This window comes from Mandrillus leucophaeus, unplaced genomic scaffold (assembly GCF_000951045.1).
Source record: "Mandrillus leucophaeus isolate KB7577 unplaced genomic scaffold, Mleu.le_1.0 Scaffold284, whole genome shotgun sequence".
NCBI lineage: Eukaryota > Metazoa > Chordata > Mammalia > Primates > Cercopithecidae > Mandrillus > Mandrillus leucophaeus.
The window spans coordinates 1961951-1981092 of record NW_012102965.1 but is presented as its reverse complement, the minus strand read 5'-3'; the positions used below and the strand labels follow the sequence as shown (position 1 = coordinate 1981092).

The following is a 19142-nucleotide window of genomic DNA, read 5'->3' as shown; positions in this document are numbered from 1 at the left end:
CCACTCCAGGCTCTGTTTGCCTGGGTATCAGCAGCAGAGGCTGTAGAATGTAGAATATTGCTGAACAGCGAGTGTTGCTGTCTGATTCTTGCTCTGGAAGCTTTGTCTCAGGGGTGTTCCTCGTTGTGTGAGGTGTGAGGTGTCGGTCTGCACCTAGTGGGGGATGTCTCCCAGTTAGGCTACTCAGGGGTCAGGGACCCACTTAAGCAGGCAGTCTGTCCATTCTCAGATATCAGCCTCCATGCTGGGAGATCCACTGCTCTCTTCAAAGCTGTTAGACAGGGACATTTACGTCTGCCGAGGTTTCTGCTGCTTTTTGTTTAGCTATGCCCTGTCCCCAGAGGTGGAGTCTACCAAGGTAGGCAGGCCTCCTTGAGCTGTGGTGGGCTCCACCCAATTCAATCTTCCCAAGTGGTTTGTTTACCTACTTAAGCCTCAGCAATGGCAGGCGCCCCTCCCCCAGGCTCGCTGCCACCTTGCAGTTAGTGCTAGCAATGAGGGAGGCTCCGTGGGTGTGGGACCCTCTGAGCCAGGTGTGGGATATAACCCCCTGTGTGCCGTTTGCTAAGACCCTTGGTAAAGTACAGTATTAGGGTGGGAGTTACCCGATTTTCCAGGTGTTGTGTGTCTCAATTTCCTTTGGATAGGAAAAGGAATTCCCTTCCCCCTTGCACTTCCCAGGTGAGGCGATGCCTCGCCCTGTTTCACCTCTCACTGGTTGGGCTGCACCCGCAGACCAGCGCCAACTGTCCGACATGCCCCAGTGAGATGAACCCGGTACCTCAGTTGAAAATGCAGAAATCACCTGTCTTCTGTGTTGCTCATGCTGGGAGCTGGATGCTGGAGCTGTTCCTATTCAGCCATCTTGGGCGTGCCCCCATGAGGTATTATTATCACCTCAATTTTACAGATAAGAACTTGCTCAAGTTCTCACTAGTGCTAGTGCTGGAACCTAGACTCAGCTCAATAATTACAAAGCCCATGCTTTTAACCACCATGGTATTTCACACATTGCTATCCCGTCATAGTACAGGACTTGTGACCTCATCATTATAACACAACTAGAACACTGAGCTCTTGTGCTTTCAGATATGTCTTGTGTGTAACAAAAAATAACAGTAGAAAAGGATTATTTGAATTCCAACTCACTAATATTTCTTTTGAGTATATTACAGGCTTTTGGATAAGATAAGACACTCAACCTGAATTTCCATACAACCTGGCTGTAATTCAAGCTTCTAAAGGAGTAAATCAGGAAAAGTACTCTGTTAGGTATGGAATCATTTTTCAAAACAATTATGAGGGTTGCATTGTAAATTCACCAACACACTCCTATTTCAGAAGTTTTTCTTTCTGTTTTTCATTAAATAAAGTAGGCAAAAGGCCCCTGCCATAAAGCATTAACCCATCTCTGTGGACTAAGATGGTCAGGATGGGGTTTAGGATGCATTTACTTATGGGTGACGGTTTTCCTTCCAATCTGGCTAACATCAGCTTAAGCTTCCTTAAGTCATTTCTTAGTCTTCCTAACTGGATCTAGAAGTTTGAGATAAGCATGATGAACTGTTCTGTTCTAAAAAAAAAATTAGGGAACAATGCACATCACTACAACTAGTTTATTTTATTAAGAAATAAATTGCAGCCAGGCACGGTGGCTCATGGCTATAATTGCAGCACTCTCGGAGGCCAAGGTAGGTGGATTGCTTGAGCTCAAGAGTTCGAGACCAGCCTGGACAACATGGCAAAACCCTGTCTCTACCAAAAAAAAAAAAAAAAACTGGGTGTGGTGGTGCACAACTGCAGTCTCATCTACCTGGAAGGCTGACCTCCCAAGCTTAGGTGATCCTGATGAGGCTGCGGGGAGCCATGATCTTGCTGCTGCACTCCAGCCTGGGTGACAGAGTGAGACCCTGTCTCAAAACCAAAAACAAAAAACCAAATTGCTTTCCAGGGTTCAAATGTAAACTATAGACAGGAGATTCCCATAACAACATATGAGGGCTTTAGGAAAAAACAAAACAAAAACAACCCTGGAAGATTTCAGGATAAATAGAAGATATGTTTTTCTACCAAACATACTTTCAAAAGTAGAAAATCATGGATTTAAAAAACTTTTTTTGTAGCGCTTGATATCTCTAAATGTATGAAGTTTCAAGTGTACTAACTTTATGAACACTTGTCTCTGTTCTTAAATGCATAACATGATCTTAGATTTTTGAGATCTTTAAAAATGTTAAGCAACACAAAGATTTCTACCCCATCTCCCTCCACATCTTTAAAAACCAAAAATCACCACTACCAAAACTCCATTACTGTTTGTGAATGAAGAATTTTCATGACTTGAAAACCTTCCTAATATCCAGGCTTTAACACTAACTTTTTTAGAAAGGAGAGCTCTTGTTATGTTCTTTAACCTCTTTTCACTTCATAAAGTTCTTCATGGTTGACATCAGTATTATCCTCTTAAAAATTCAAATGTGAACTAACAGCACCATTTATTGAAGGCATATTATTTTAAAATTAGTGATTTATCCCAAGGACAAAATGTTAAGTGGAAAAGTCAGTACTCAGATTCAGGTGTGACTCCCAGGCCCAAGCATAGCCTTTCTGAATGAATTAAGAAGGTCACTATATTAATTTTCATAAAGTGAAAGAAAACAAGCATTATATATTTTTCCACATCACAAAATGGTGAAGACCTAAGAGACTCCAGTGGCTGGCTGTGAACCCTACAGCAAGACAGTGGCAGAGTTGGAATGGATTCCAGATGTCTTTGCTAACCATTAAGAAAGAGTTACTGAATAACGTTCCATTACTCTAAAAAGTTACTGTTCCCAAGTGTATTGAGAATTCGGAGATCGGAAGTAAGACAGAAATCTTTGTTTTCAGTTGTCTTTAAGCTTCTGCCAGTAACATGGTCCCAGTAGAAGAAAACATAAAACTGTAATCTTAATCAAAATTTGCAACATCAAATACTATTTCAATAGTTTCAAATACTATTTCAAATAATACTAAAAAATATTTTAAGTGAATAAAGACTAACAATCTTCAAAAGTTTTACAGTTTCCTGTTTGTTTTATTTTGCCTACCATGCAAAACATTAAATTACTTTTATGTAAGAGCTGCTTATTCAAAACTTTGTTCTTACTCTGTTACTAGTTATATTAACAATATATCCCTTTTCTCCTTGGATCTTTGTAATAACGGAGTACAATTATATAACCTTCATGCCATTTATAATTTACCCTGAAGAGTATTACCTAAAGCTCTTAGATTTAGTGAGGACATAAGTTTATCCTATTTTAAAGGGAGAAAATATGATATTGAGAAATCACACCAGTGTATCAGCAATAACTGAGGTTTCAGACCTCTGTGTTTTGCAGTTTTCACACTGACAAATTCTAGAGATGGATTAAAAAAAAAAAAAACTATTAAATCAATATGGTAAAGAAACTACTAATAGCAGGAACAATCAGTCTCTGTGAGGAAATATTTTCCTTGTTAAACATCTGGCCAACATACAAGAGTTTCTAGACTATTTTAAAAATTTTTTTATACAGAGCTACAGTTCTTAACTTTCTGCAGCCAAGCCACTTCAGCCCCTATGGCCAGCCTACTTCACCCAAGTCACTTGTCAACACGTATGTGTACATCCATGTGTGCAGAAGAACAGACAAATTCATATTTAGCTTTCAGATGAAAAGTATACCATTTTAAATGAAAGAGTTGGACTCAGAATAAGTTGTGTCAGAAGTTAAATGATAGAGACATATCCTAAGTCTTGATACTTTAAGAGACTAAATAATCACTTTAGAGGACCTTCCTGTGTGATACTTTTATTTAAGGATCACACTTTGAAAACTGTTACTCTATACTGATTGCCTGAGAAGTTCCTTTTACAGGCTGGCAGAAAAGCGCCCAAAAGAGTGTATGGCAGCGTTTTTCCTTCAAAGATTATTCTATTTCAGAATAGATTAAACTAAAAAATTCACAGAGTAACATTTTAAAATTCCATAACAACAGTCAAAATACTCATTTTTGTTTGTACTACAAAGAGAAAGATAGTCTGCATGGCTATCTATCCCAAAAGTTGTAAAGATCATTGGTCTAGAGAGCCAGCAGACCAGTGCCTTTAAATCAGGTTCTATCTGAAGATATTTTCTTGAAATCACTATGTCAGTATAGATAATTTGACCATCTGTTTCCTGAGTGTTACATAAACCTTCCTTACATCATATGTCAAAATAAAACATTCCAGTTCACTAACCTTCACGGGATTTCAATTCCACTGTCCCCAGTTGACTGACATAAACATCTATAGCACCCTGATGAGCTGAGGCTTTTAGACATCCAGAAGATGAATCTAGGAAGAAGAAAAACCATAAGTAAAATCATTCTTACTTGATGAATGGAATTATAAACTTGAAACAAAAGGCTCTGCTTTAGCACTAGGATAAGGGGCTAAGAATCTTGCAAGGTTTAGTATTTCCTCATAACAATGCCATTGTTTGCACTTAAACGTAAACAGTATCAGAAATCTAGAAATCTATTAAACTAGACAACTAACTAAAAAATCTATATCTACATTAACCTGAATAACTTATCTCTAAACATTTACTCTAAAACTTAATGAATAGGAAGGAGAGTCTGCAAGTAATGGATCCTGAAACCACTAAGCACCATGGATATTTTTAGTTTTTTATCATGTTGACACATTTAGTAAACTTTCAATAATTACCAAAGAATTCTACCTCATGTATAGTCACATACAAGCAGTAGCAAGGCTAACAAAAATCAAAACCTCTTATAATTTCTCCTTGTAGCAAATTTGCTAATACTAAGAAGTACTCCTAATAGTAAAAGATTACTCTACATAAAGTTGTTGAATTTCTTTTTTTCTGTAGAGACAGGGTCTCGCTATGTTGCCCAGGCTGGTCTCTGACTCCTGGGATCAAGTGATACTCCTGGGATTACACACAAATCACTGTTCCTGGCTTGCTGCATTTCTTTAAGGGGCAGAAGGGCAGGGAATAATTTGAAGAATAGCTTGTTTATATCTAATAATTCTTTTCAAGTTTCTGGAATTGAACAGGTATCATTAAGTGTGGATAAGAAAATAATAAAGGTAACCCTGATTTGATATTCAAATTTCCCTATGTTGTTGATGACTCCACTTTTCAATCAACCAGTATTTCAAGTTCAAGTGAAAACAGTCAGAAATAAGGAAGTAAGAAAATGAACTTGAAGAGTCAGTACTAAGTGGTTTTTCCTTCTTCTCTTTCTCCCATGGCAATTGAATCTTTAATTTAGTATTCTATCTGACTGCCTGGAGAAGGCCAAAGCATATTCTTTTTAGAGAAGCCATAGCCTTTCTGAATGAATTAAGAAGGTCACTATATTAATTTTCATAAGGTGAAAGAAAACAAGCATTATATATTTTTCCACATCACAAAATGGTGAAGACCTAAGAGACTCCAGTGGCTGGCTGTGAACCCTACAGCAAGACAGTGGCAGAGTTGGAATGGATTCCAGATGTCTTTGCTAACCATTAAGAAAGAGTTACTGAATAACGTTCCATTACTCTAAAAAGTTACTGTTCCCAAGTGTATTGAGAATTCGGAGATCGGAAGTAAGACAGAAATCTTTGTTTTCAGTTGTCTTTAAGCTTCTGCCAGTAACATGGTCCCAGTAGAAGAAAACATAAAACTGTAATCTTAATCAAAATTTGCAACATCAAATACTATTACAATAGTTTCAAATACTATTTCAAATAATACTAAAAAATATTTTAAGTGAATAAAGACTAACAATCTTCAAAAGTTTTACAGTTTCCTGTTTGTTTTATTTTGCCTACCATGCAAAACATTAAATTACTTTTATGTAAGAGCTGCTTATTCAAAACTTTGTTCTTACTCTGTTACTAGTTATATTAACAATATATCCCTTTTCTCCTTGGATCTTTGTAATAACGGAGTACAATTATATAACCTTCATGCCATTTATAATTTACCCTGAAGAGTATTACCTAAAGCTCTTAGATTTAGTGAGGACATAAGTTTATCCTATTTTAAAGGGAGAAAATATGATATTGAGAAATCACACCAGTGTATCAGCAATAACTGAGGTTTCAGACCTCTGTGTTTTGCAGTTTTCACACTGACAAATTCTAGAGATGGATTAAAAAAAAAAAAACTATTAAATCAATATGGTAAAGAAACTACTAATAGCAGGAACAATCAGTCTCTGTGAGGAAATATTTTCCTTGTTAAACATCTGGCCAACATACAAGAGTTTCTAGACTATTTTAAAAATTTTTTTATACAGAGCTACAGTTCTTAACTTTCTGCAGCCAAGCCACTTCAGCCCCTATGGCCAGCCTACTTCACCCAAGTCACTTGTCAACACGTATGTGTACATCCATGTGTGCAGAAGAACAGACAAATTCATATTTAGCTTTCAGATGAAAAGTATACCATTTTAAATGAAAGAGTTGGACTCAGAATAAGTTGTGTCAGAAGTTAAATGATAGAGACATATCCTAAGTCTTGATACTTTAAGAGACTAAATAATCACTTTAGAGGACCTTCCTGTGTGATACTTTTATTTAAGGATCACACTTTGAAAACTGTTACTCTATACTGATTGCCTGAGAAGTTCCTTTTACAGGCTGGCAGAAAAGCGCCCAAAAGAGTGTATGGCAGCGTTTTTCCTTCAAAGATTATTCTATTTCAGAATAGATTAAACTAAAAAATTCACAGAGTAACATTTTAAAATTCCATAACAACAGTCAAAATACTCATTTTTGTTTGTACTACAAAGAGAAAGATAGTCTGCATGGCTATCTATCCCAAAAGTTGTAAAGATCATTGGTCTAGAGAGCCAGCAGACCAGTGCCTTTAAATCAGGTTCTATCTGAAGATATTTTCTTGAAATCACTATGTCAGTATAGATAATTTGACCATCTGTTTCCTGAGTGTTACATAAACCTTCCTTACATCATATGTCAAAATAAAACATTCCAGTTCACTAACCTTCACGGGATTTCAATTCCACTGTCCCCAGTTGACTGACATAAACATCTATAGCACCCTGATGAGCTGAGGCTTTTAGACATCCAGAAGATGAATCTAGGAAGAAGAAAAACCATAAGTAAAATCATTCTTACTTGATGAATGGAATTATAAACTTGAAACAAAAGGCTCTGCTTTAGCACTAGGATAAGGGGCTAAGAATCTTGCAAGGTTTAGTATTTCCTCATAACAATGCCATTGTTTGCACTTAAACGTAAACAGTATCAGAAATCTAGAAATCTATTAAACTAGACAACTAACTAAAAAATCTATATCTACATTAACCTGAATAACTTATCTCTAAACATTTACTCTAAAACTTAATGAATAGGAAGGAGAGTCTGCAAGTAATGGATCCTGAAACCACTAAGCACCATGGATATTTTTAGTTTTTTATCATGTTGACACATTTAGTAAACTTTCAATAATTACCAAAGAATTCTACCTCATGTATAGTCACATACAAGCAGTAGCAAGGCTAACAAAAATCAAAACCTCTTATAATTTCTCCTTGTAGCAAATTTGCTAATACTAAGAAGTACTCCTAATAGTAAAAGATTACTCTACATAAAGTTGTTGAATTTCTTTTTTTCTGTAGAGACAGGGTCTCGCTATGTTGCCCAGGCTGGTCTCTGACTCCTGGGATCAAGTGATACTCCTGGGATTACACACAAATCACTGTTCCTGGCTTGCTGCATTTCTTTAAGGGGCAGAAGGGCAGGGAATAATTTGAAGAATAGCTTGTTTATATCTAATAATTCTTTTCAAGTTTCTGGAATTGAACAGGTATCATTAAGTGTGGATAAGAAAATAATAAAGGTAACCCTGATTTGATATTCAAATTTCCCTATGTTGTTGATGACTCCACTTTTCAATCAACCAGTATTTCAAGTTCAAGTGAAAACAGTCAGAAATAAGGAAGTAAGAAAATGAACTTGAAGAGTCAGTACTAAGTGGTTTTTCCTTCTTCTCTTTCTCCCATGGCAATTGAATCTTTAATTTAGTATTCTATCTGACTGCCTGGAGAAGGCCAAAGCATATTCTTTTTAGAGAAGCCTCTTAAAAAGCATATTTTATCAGGAGGTTTTATTACTTCAAAGTGGAAACAAAGTAGGAAGTGTGGTGAAAACTATGCCAAAAATATACTTTCTACAAAACAGAGAAAGAAAACATTTGTGTGTGTGTGTGTGTGTGTGTGTGTGTGTATATATATAGAGAGAGAGAGAGAGAGAGAAAGGAGCCAACATTTTTCTTTTAAAAAAATATTAACTGACTTCAAACAAAGACAATAAATTTGGAATAAACTGTGTAAAATCTGGCTCCCATATCATTTATAATAATTTATTTCCAATCTATAATGGAAAATGCCCTTTATCAGATTCAATTTATTTAGTTTTCAAGTGTCAAAAGTAAACACTGACATTGGGAAATGAAACCACTAGAAATAAATGACACAGAATAGCTGGACAAAATGAACATTTCACTGCTTATGTACCAACAGAACTCCTTTTTAAACCTCTTACTGCATCCTAAAAGAAGCCAAGTAAAAATTACATTATGCTAAAAAAAAAGTGCAATACACAAGGTGTGTATTATTCCAGTTTGAACAAAGTAAAATAGCTGAAACATTAGTTTGATTTCTCGCTTTCTCAAGGAGGGGAAAAAAAAACACGGAATTTTTATGTGGCTCATAAACAATAGTTTCATTTATTTTTCCCTCCAAATGAGAAATAAATGACAGCTAAATAATTATATCCTAAGCCACAAAGTAATTATATTCTCATGTTATTTGTATTGATCTCTAATAATGGCTTATCCTTTGGAGGCTGTCAAAAAATAAAAAAATGAAAACTCAAGATGTTTTCGAAAAAGAAGGCAACGGTGATACTTTAAAACTATGTAGCAAAACAAGCCCTATTTTTTTGTTTAACACAAATTATCACAACCAAAATTAATTATCAAGAGTAAAATTAAGACTTCATCCACAGAATTTCATTCTTTTGGAGTTTACATAATGGAGAAATTCTATAGATCTGGGAGAAAGTCCTGTAGATCTAATGTATAGCATGGTGACTGTAATTAACAATACTGTACTGTAAACTTGAAATCTGCTAAAAGAGTAAATCTTAAACAAATTTTCATCATACACATAAAATGGTAATGAGGTGAAGTGACAGATATGTTAACTAAACTGACTGTGGAAATCATTTCACAATATATATGTATATCAAATCATCATATTGCATGTACACCTTAAATATATATGGTTTTGTCAATTATGTCTCAATAAAGACAGTAAAAGCAAAAAAAAACAAAAAACACCAAACAAAAAAAAACAAAAAACACAAAAGAAACCAAAATAAATCTACATTGTAATGTGTTTAGCTCAGTGCTTTGAACATGGGCACTGAGTAAATGATAGATATTTTAAAGAAAGGGCCAGGTGTGGTGGCTTATGCCTGTAATTCCAGCACTTTGGGAGGCCGAGGCAGAACTGCTTGAAGCCAGGCATTTGAGACCAGTATGGGCAACAAAGTGAGACCTTGTCTCTATTTTTTTTTAATAATAAATAAGTAAATAAAATGTTAAAAGAAAAATCACTCAGTATAGTTGGCCATATTAATAAACTAAAGGAAAAATGATCATTTCAATAAATTGAGGAAATGTATTTGACAAAATTCAACACTCAAGTCACAACCAAAGAAAGTAAAAAAAGAGAAACTTAATTTAAGCAAACAAGGAATAAAAGGTAACTCTCCCAATCTGATAAAAGGCATCTGTTAAAAATCTATAGCTAACATCACACTTAATGGTAAAATAGTGAGTGCCTTCCCCCTAATACTGGGGACAAGGATAGGGATCAAGTGCAGGGAACCACACTCTCATCACTACAACTCAACGTTATACTGAAGTTCATAGCTAGTCGGATAAGGCAAGAAAAAAATTAAAGTAATAAAGATAGGAAAGAAAGAGGTAAAACTATATGTACAGATGAAAATGTCTACTCAGCTGGGAAAGGATTCTAGATTCGAGAAAACCACTATTAGAAAGAATAAATTTAGCAAAGTCACAAAATACAAGGTCCATATATAAGAATTATTTATATATGGGCCGGGCGCGGTGGCTCACGCCTGTAATCCCAGCACTTTGGGAGGCTGAGGCGGGCGGATCACGAGGTCAGCAGATCGAGACCATCCTGGCTAACACAGTGAAACCCCGTCTCTACTGAAAATACAAAAAAAAAATTAGTCGGGTGGCGGGCGCCTGTAGTCCCAGCTACTGGGGAGGCTGAGGCAGGAGAATGGCGTGAACCCGGGAGGCGGAGCTTGCAGTGAGCCGAGATCGCGCCACTGCACTTCAGCCTGGGAGACAGAGTGACATTCCCGTCTCAAAAAAAAAAAAAAAAAAATCATTTGTATTTACATATATCAGCAGTAGGCAATTAGAAGCAAAGTCTTAAAAACTGTCTCATTTATAACAGTGTTAAAACACAAATGAATTTAACTAAGTGCCAGACTTCTGCGTTGAAAATTACAAAGCAATGCTGAGAAAAATTAAGGAAGATCTAAATAAATAGAAATAGCTACCTACCATGTTCATTAATTGGAAGATTCAATGTGATTCAGTGCAATCCCAAACATAATCACAACTGTACTTTTTGGTAGAAATTGACTGGAAAATCAAAGGACCTATTATATCCAAAGCAATCATTAAAAGGAACAAATTTGGAAGACTTCAACTACCTGATTTACAGACTTACCAAAGTTACGGTAATCATGATATTGTGGCACTGGTATACGGCTCAACAAACAAATCAATGAATTAGGAGCAAGAGATCAGACGTTGAGCCACACTTATATGGTCATTTGATTTTAGACAAGGATACTAAAGTAATCCATCAGAGAAAGGAAGTTTTTTCAACAAATGGTGATATAAAAAAATTTTTTAACTGACAATAATAAATGTTGATGAGGATGTGGAGCAACTCAAATTCTCATACATTGTTGATGAGAGTATAAAGTGGAACTTTGGGAAAAAGGTCTGGTAGTTTATCATAAAGTTAAACACAGAACCTACCTAGTCAACTCAGCAATTCCACACCTAAGTATTTACCCAAGAGGAAAAAAATATATAAATCCCTAAAATGACTTACATTAGTATATTCATAGCAGCTTTATTTACAGTTGCCAAAAAATTAGAAATAGCCCAGGTGTCCATCAACAGTAGAATGAACAAATTAAGCCTTCTGATAGCCTGCTTTCACTTCTGAACCCTTCTGGTACATTATGAAATAACAGCTAGGTTGTTCTTTTAAAATATAAATTATATATCACTTCCCTAACATCCTGTTATAGTTGGAATAAAGTCTGAACTCTTGCCCTGTCTCCAAGGTCCTAAGATCTAGTCTTACTTACCTCATATCCTACCACTTTCCCCATAAGCCAGCCTTCTATCCCCTGAAAATAATAAACTTCCATCTTCAAGGCCTGCACTTGCTGTTCCTCTATCTCAGGAGAGCCCTGTATCCAGAATTTTACATAACTCTTTGTCATTAGTCTGGCTTTAGTTTAAATGTACCCTCTCCAGACCACCCCCAATTTCCTAACTGATGTAGCTTTCTTTCCCCAATCTCTATTCAGTCACCCTTTCTTATTTCTTCATTGTACTTACCACAAACTAAAATTACCTTTTGTTATTTATATGCTTGTTGTCTTTCTTCCCAGGGCTCAGAGAAGTGAGGTCTCTGAACACAAAAACTATGTCCTGTTGACCAACATGTTCCCTAGTACCTAAAAGAATTCTTAATACATGGCAGATACTCAGTAAATACATGTTGACTAACTAGTTATTGGTATTCACAAGGTTGTCTTCAAATGTTAACACATTTGGAGACCAATAAACAGTGACATTATTTAAGACTTAATTTAGATATTTGAAGAATTCAAGAAATTTATAAGATCTTTCTTTTTTTTCAGAGAAGTTTAGCAAGAAATATAAGACATTTCTTAATACTAGCTCAGGCAATTTTTTTCGAGTGGACATAATTAGTACATTAGTTCTGCCTATATTTGACTTGTGATCCTGTCAAGTTCATCAGTTAAACTGTAGACTTCATTTATTCTAATAAAGTCATCACAAATATACCTATTTTTAAAAGTGGGCAAAATACATGAACTAGTAGCTTAGCAAGTACCTACTGTGATGTTACCCATCTTGCTTTGTAATGTTATATTACCTGCAAAAAAAGAAAAAGATACTTTCATGTACTAGAGACAATCTAGAAAGGAACTGTGATACATAGCAATGCTAAAACATGGATGAATATCTACAATGTTATTTTTGTGGGCAATTTTTCCCAATATCACAAATCCAGTCAAAGATTTAGCTGTAGTTCTGAAATAACTAGCCTTAGGTACCTCTGCAAACCTTCTTTCTCTACTACCAAACCTTAAGCTTTTATAGCATAATTACAAATCACCATACCTACTGGCACAGAGGAAAAACAATACTTCTAAAATCCATAAGTGAAAAAAAATTACTGAAACATAATCACTATACATTTTCAACCTAAATATCAATGTGTTTATCAGATCACACAAAGCCAAGTTTTCAACCAAGTAACACTAAAATATGATATGGAAAAAAAGAATTACGTTTATTTTTCAGGCCACTTGCCAAGTCTATTAAAGTAGTTTCTGGGCCAAGAATTAAAGTGGTTTGAGATACAAATAATGAATACATGGAGGTATGACTAACAAAACAGAACAAAGAAGCTTCAAAGGTTTCCGTCTTAGTGAAAATATGTTTCCCATGATAGGTATGGAATATTGCAACCATTCTTCCCAGCCCCTTTCCTCTAATACCAAAAGTAGTAGGATTATTCTTCATATGTGTGTTTGTATGTATAAGTATTCCTAAAATCAGGAACTCATATTTATTCTACTGAAAATATAAGCAATAATGTTATCTCTTCTAAAATAATTCCAAAACTATACTAAAAAGTAAAGGAATAACTTTGGCTTCAGAATTAATCTTCAGTAAACTCATTTTATCTCATTTCATATACCTTATGAATACTGACTTGTATCAGTATCTGGGAAAAAGCAAAAAAGGCACTGGATTCATTTACTCAACACAGCCAGATGCACCTGATTGCAAAAATCCATCTAAAGGTCTAATATACCATCATATTTCCTGTGAGTGTATGAACAAGGAGTATATTTGTGTATGAATAAAAACTTGGTTTGTGTACTGAAGCTTATAGGATTACTATTTTTTTTTTCATATTTTAGATTCGGGGATACACGTACAGGTTTTTTACCTGGGTATATTGTGTGATGCTGAAGTCTGGGGTACAAATGGTCCCATCACCCACGTACTAAGCATAGTACCCAATAGATTTTCAACCCTTGCCCCATCCCTCCATGCCCCATCTAGTAGACTCCAGTTTCTATTGTTGCCATCCTTATGTCCATGATTATCCAATATTTAGCCCCCACTTATAAGTAAGACCATGTGGTATTTGGTTTTCTATTCCTGTGTTAATTCACTTAGGATAATGGCCTCCAACTGCATCCATGCTGCTGCAAAGGATATAATTTCATTCTTCTTTATGGCCACATAATATTCCATGGTGTATATGTACCACATTTTCTTTATCCAGTCTACCACTGATGGGCACATAGGTTGATTATATGTCTTTGCTATTGTGAATAGAGCTGCAGTGAACATGTTGAGTGCATGTGTCTTTTTGGAAGAATGATTTATTTTCTTTTGGATATATATCCAGTAATGGGATTGCTGGGTTGAATGGTAGTTCTGTTTTAATTTCTTTGAGAAATCTTCAAACTGCTTTGCACAGTGGCTGAACTAATTTACATTCCCACCAACAGTGTATGAGTTTTCGCCTTTCTCCACAGCCTCGCCAGTGTCTGTTGTTTTTTGACTTATTTTTAGTAATAGCTATTCTGACTGGTGTGAGATGATATCTCATTGTGGTATTGATTTGCATTTCTCTGATGACTAGTGATTTGGAGCAGATTTTCATGTTTGTTGGTTTCTTGTACGTCTTCTCTTGAGAAGTATCTGTTCCTGTTTTTTGCTCATTTTTAATAGGGTTATTAGTTTTTTGCTTATTGATTTGTTTAACTTCCTTGAAGATTCAAAGGAACAAAGGATATTAAACCTTTGTCAGATGCAGAGTTTGCAAATATTTTCTCCCATTCTGTAGGTTGTCTATTTACTCTGTCGATAATTTATTTTGCAGTGCAGAAGCTTTTTCATTTAATTAGATTCCACTTGCTTGGACATGGCCTATAAATGAATCTGAAGGGGTGACTCTAAAACCTTTTGTTAAGACCCCAGAAAGATGGTGGTACCTCATGGTATTAATCAGTTACACCAAAAAAAAAAAAAAAAATTTAAAAAGATTAAGACCTCACAGATCCTCTCAATCAAATAGACCTAGAAAGCTTGAGGGCATTAACCTCAATATTGCTACAGAAACCCATATTTTGAAAAGATTTTTGGGTGTGGCTTTTGTCTAATGGAATGAAAGCCAGTGAGATTCACAGAAGACTGACAAAGTTTTTGAGACAATTATATCAGTAAATATTGCAACTTGGACTGAAGGGGACAGTGACAGTACAAAGTGAAATGAGACCACAGGACCCTCAAAATTCTACTAGCAGGAAGCAGACTGAGAAAACTACTCAACTGTAAAGATGTGCTACATTTAATAAAAAACGATGAATGACTTAGAGGGTGGAACCAAGAGCTCAGTGGTCGAAACCTAGAACCATGAAGAATTATTCCCAGGCCTTGAGATCTAATAAAAGAACCTCTAACATTTGCCCACCTGAAAAAATCACTATGGATCAGTGACTCCTTTGTGCCTCCCATTTCAACAAGAAAGTCCACAGTCATTATCCAATGCCTGTCCACTCTGTTTGGTATGTAGGTGATGTGTGTGTGTATATGTGTGTGTGTGTGTGTGTGTGTGTGTGTGTATGTTTGGGGGGTGGGTAGACAACTTGTCTCTTTAGTTCATCAGTCTTCAGATTCGCACCTGAGGAGCTTCATTTTCACCTGGAGCTGATTTTGATGCAGAGATTCTGGTCTTTCAGCTGATGCATGATGGGATGATACTTTTGGGTACCTTGGGAGGAAGAGAGTATATTTTGCATGTAGGAAGGACATGAATCATTGGAGGGCCAGAGGACACAGTGGCTATCCAAAACCTCATAGAATATCTGGAAAGATGCACACATGAAAAGTTAAAAATCAGTATATATTAATAATTTTAATATCCTAAGTGGACAGCATGACTCAGGTGCCACAGCACTTACAGGAAAGAGACTAAAATGACCTAGCTTGGACAGGGAGGTTTAGTCATATAGAAGGTATCACTTGAGCTGAAATTTGAAATGTGAGTAAAATGTTAATATGCTGAGAAAAAAAACATTTCCTGGGAAAATAAATCATATAAGCAAATGTAAAAAAGCAGAGCTATACATACTATGTTTAAATAATGCAGATCAGATAGGCTGGAGCAATGAGGCAAGTCTATGAGGACAGGAATCACATCTTTCTTATTTAGCTTCATATCTGGGAACTTAGCACAGTGCATAGTACATAGTAAACACAATTATTTTGTGAACAAATAAAAAGTTTGGAAAAGTAGGCAAAGAGCAACGTGTGGTAGAACCACAGAGTGCTAAGTCTACTGACTATCCTACACCAAAAATGTCAGTGAAGAATTTCAAGATGGATAAAAATATAAGAAAACCATGCTTTAAGGAGATTGCCCTAGTGTGAGACAGTGGGTGTTTCCATACTCAGCATTCTCTTTACTGCTTGTTGTGGTTTGAATGTTCCCCCAAAAGTTCATGTGTTGGAAACTTGGTCCCCAGTGCAGCAATACTGTGAGGTGGGACCTTTGGGAGTTAATTGAGTCATAAGGGCTCTGCCCTCATGAATGAATTAACCCATTCATGAATCAATGGATTAATGGGTCATGGAGGGAGTAGGTTAGCTATCACAAGAGTGGGTCTGTTATAAGAGCCAGTGTGGGTGTCTCTCATGCAGCCTCTCTCCATGTGAAGCCTGAGCCATTTCATGACTCTGCAGAGCCCCTATCAGCAAGAAGGCTCTCACTAGATGCAGCTCCTAGACCTCAGACTTCTCAGCCTCCAGAACTGTAATATATAAACTTTAAAAATCACTCAGTCTCAGGTATTCTGTTATAGCAAGAGAAAACAGACTAAGACACTGCTCTAACTCCTGAACAATAAAAGATGAAGCAGACAGGTCCCTGATATTTGTAACTTTATTAATAAAGAACTATGATAAAGTTTTACAGTCATTTAGCTAGTGAATCCAGTCACCCACTCATCAAGGCAATGGAGCTTTACTGTTTTACACTAGTCTTTAATAATGCAGTAAAAATTTACTATTTTTTTAAATAAAAGTATGGTCTTTTTTAAAAGGCCAATCATTAGTGCTTGTCACAAAAGTGAGGAGGTCTTGAGAAAATAATGATTCTTTGAACCAGAAAATAGAAGTTTTAGATCTATACGAAATGAGGGTTAGTTGATTATAGTGGGACCTATAGAGTTTCAGATAACATTCTTCATGAATGTTAGAGTCCTACTGTATACTAAAAGCATAATGGAGCAACAACAACAAAAACCCAAGGAATTAAGGAATCATTTCAAATACTGTATGGTTATATACTATATAGTTATACACTTCAAAATATTTTTGTCAATTCTAAATAAAACAGTAAACAAAAACTTATTTTCAACTCATATCAAAATATTTAGAAAATCTCTACCTTAAACAGAAATATTCTAAAGTCATTAGAAAACACAAAATGGATGCCTTGCCTCAAATGCATAGTGGAATAAAGTATTATATTTAAAAGTATACAAAGCAACAAAATGGGCATTATTAGCAAAATTTTCTATATTTTGGTTTCACCTACTTCATATCACTGAAAATAATAAATTAATTATTTGAGAGGAGTAAATCTTAGTAAAAGTTTCTTTCCAATAAAGCAGACACCAGATGCTCTGTAATAACTATGTGTGCTTACCCTACTCTCAAGTTATATAACTTTTCCACAAATCCCAGTGTTTGAGAAAATAGATAGCTTTTCTTAGCTTGTAACCTTTCATTCTAGCATGGTCAGAGGAAAAAAATACGTAATCAATTTAAAGATAAACATTGGTTTATTTTTCTTCACCAAAAGAAATGTGATTATGGTTAAAGCACATATAACTCTTATAATCCAAACAGAGTAATCAAGTATCCTTAGAGATTAAGTCATTTTGTGTTTTTTGGTGGGTAGGGGTGGGGAGGTGGGAAGGCAGACACTTGTATTTGCAAGCCACAGTGCTAAATGTTAAGAATATAGAGATGAATAAAACATAATCGTTGCTCTTGAGGAGTTTATGATTAGGCAAGGATTTGTAGAAAACCAGAGATGAGGCAAGATGCTTTAGCTGAGGACTGAAAGATTTAAAAAGTCAAGAAGATTTTTAAAAAGCTAGGAAAAGCATTTCAGGCAGAATATAAACAGTGTGATCAGTATGATCAAAGGCTCCGATCAAGAACTCAGAGTTATAAAACAGGTAAAAATGTGTATAGGAAAAAACACTGTAACTCTGGAGACAAAGCATGGAGTCAGAAGAGGGAAAAGGGAAGTTGGGCACGTCACTAAGGCAGTAGAAAACGGTCTGAGTAAGAGAATGACATGTTCAATGTGCATCACTAATAAACTACTTTAGCTGCAGTGAGGAGAAATGGATCTGAAGAAGGCAAAGCTGGGGGCAAAGTTATTGCTAATATCAAGGCAAGAGGTCACAAGGGTCTAAAACAGAAGTGTAGAAATTAGCAGGAAAAAGGTGAGATAGACTGAAGAACTATTTAGGAGATGAAACGTGCCTAAACTTGGTAGTTGATTAGATGTAGGAGATGAGAAAGACACAGGAAGTTAAGACCACTGCCAGGTTTATAGCATGGGAATTGGGAACATGGCAATATCAGAAACAGCAAATGAAAATAAGGAAAGAGGACACATTACAGATGACGTTCAGGGACTGGGAAAGAAGGAGAAAAAGCTAGAAATGTTGATCCAAATGGCTATGTCTACCTGCCAGATGGAGGTATAAATTAGTCGGGGCTAGAGACATAGATTTGAATAATCAGATTTGAAACACCCTTGTAAGGGTAGTTTAGACTCAAAAGTATACAAGATGCCCAAGGAAAATATGTAGAGAAAGAACAATAGGACAAGGATGAAATCCTGGAGAATACCAATTATCACAGAGGTGAAAAGAGAAGGAATATATAGACATTTGTGAAAGAGCAATTATAAATATATGATAGAGACTGCCAGTGCCCATTAATATTTGTGTGCCTCTCTTCTTCCCTAAGAGTACTGCTAAACTACGTATCTCAGCCTTTGCAGTTAGATAAAGCCATTTTAAAATATTCTGTCCAAAGATCTATGGGCAGAAGTAATATATGCACTTCTAGGCCTGGTTTCTGAAACTTCTTCCATGATCCTCTATGCTTTCTCATTCTTTAAGGAAGACTTCGAAGTCACAAACAGGATGGTAGCATCACCTTTACAGGAAAAGTCAAGTCTCTGAATGTCTATAAGGAGCTGCACTTAGGACAGACACTGTAGGAAATACCAATATTTTGGGTCAGAGGTCTAAACCCTGAAAAACCTACATGGTTTGCACCACACACAAAAAAGCTGTAATTCCTTTCTAGTATTTCATATAAAAAAGTTGTGGCCAGGCGCGGTGGCTCAGATCTGTAATCCCAGCACTTTGGGAGGCTGAGGCGGGCAGATCACCTGAGGTCAGGAGTTCGAGACCAGCCTGGCCAACATGGTGAAACCCTGTCTCTATTTAAAAATACAAAAATTAGCTGGGTGTGGTGGCAGGCACCTTAATCCCAGCTACTTGGGAGGCAGAGGCAGGAGAATTGTTTGAACCTGGGTGGCGCAGGTTGCAGTGAGCCGAGATTGAGCTATTGCACTCAAGCCTAGGGGACAAG

General features: G+C 36.0%; 1 protein-coding gene across 2 annotated transcripts in view; it reads right to left on the bottom strand.

Moving 5' to 3' along the window:
• Positions 1-19142, bottom strand: part of FAM185A (family with sequence similarity 185, member A) — a 64997-nt gene that overhangs the window by 27068 nt on the left and 18787 nt on the right. For both annotated transcript variants that reach the window (XM_011985464.1, XM_011985463.1), the window contains 2 exons: positions 12265-12306; positions 7032-7127 (listed from right to left, as the gene is read on the bottom strand). In XM_011985464.1, coding sequence (XP_011840854.1) covers positions 7032-7127; positions 12265-12306 — 138 coding nt within the window. The remainder of the gene's footprint in view (positions 1-7031; positions 7128-12264; positions 12307-19142) is intronic.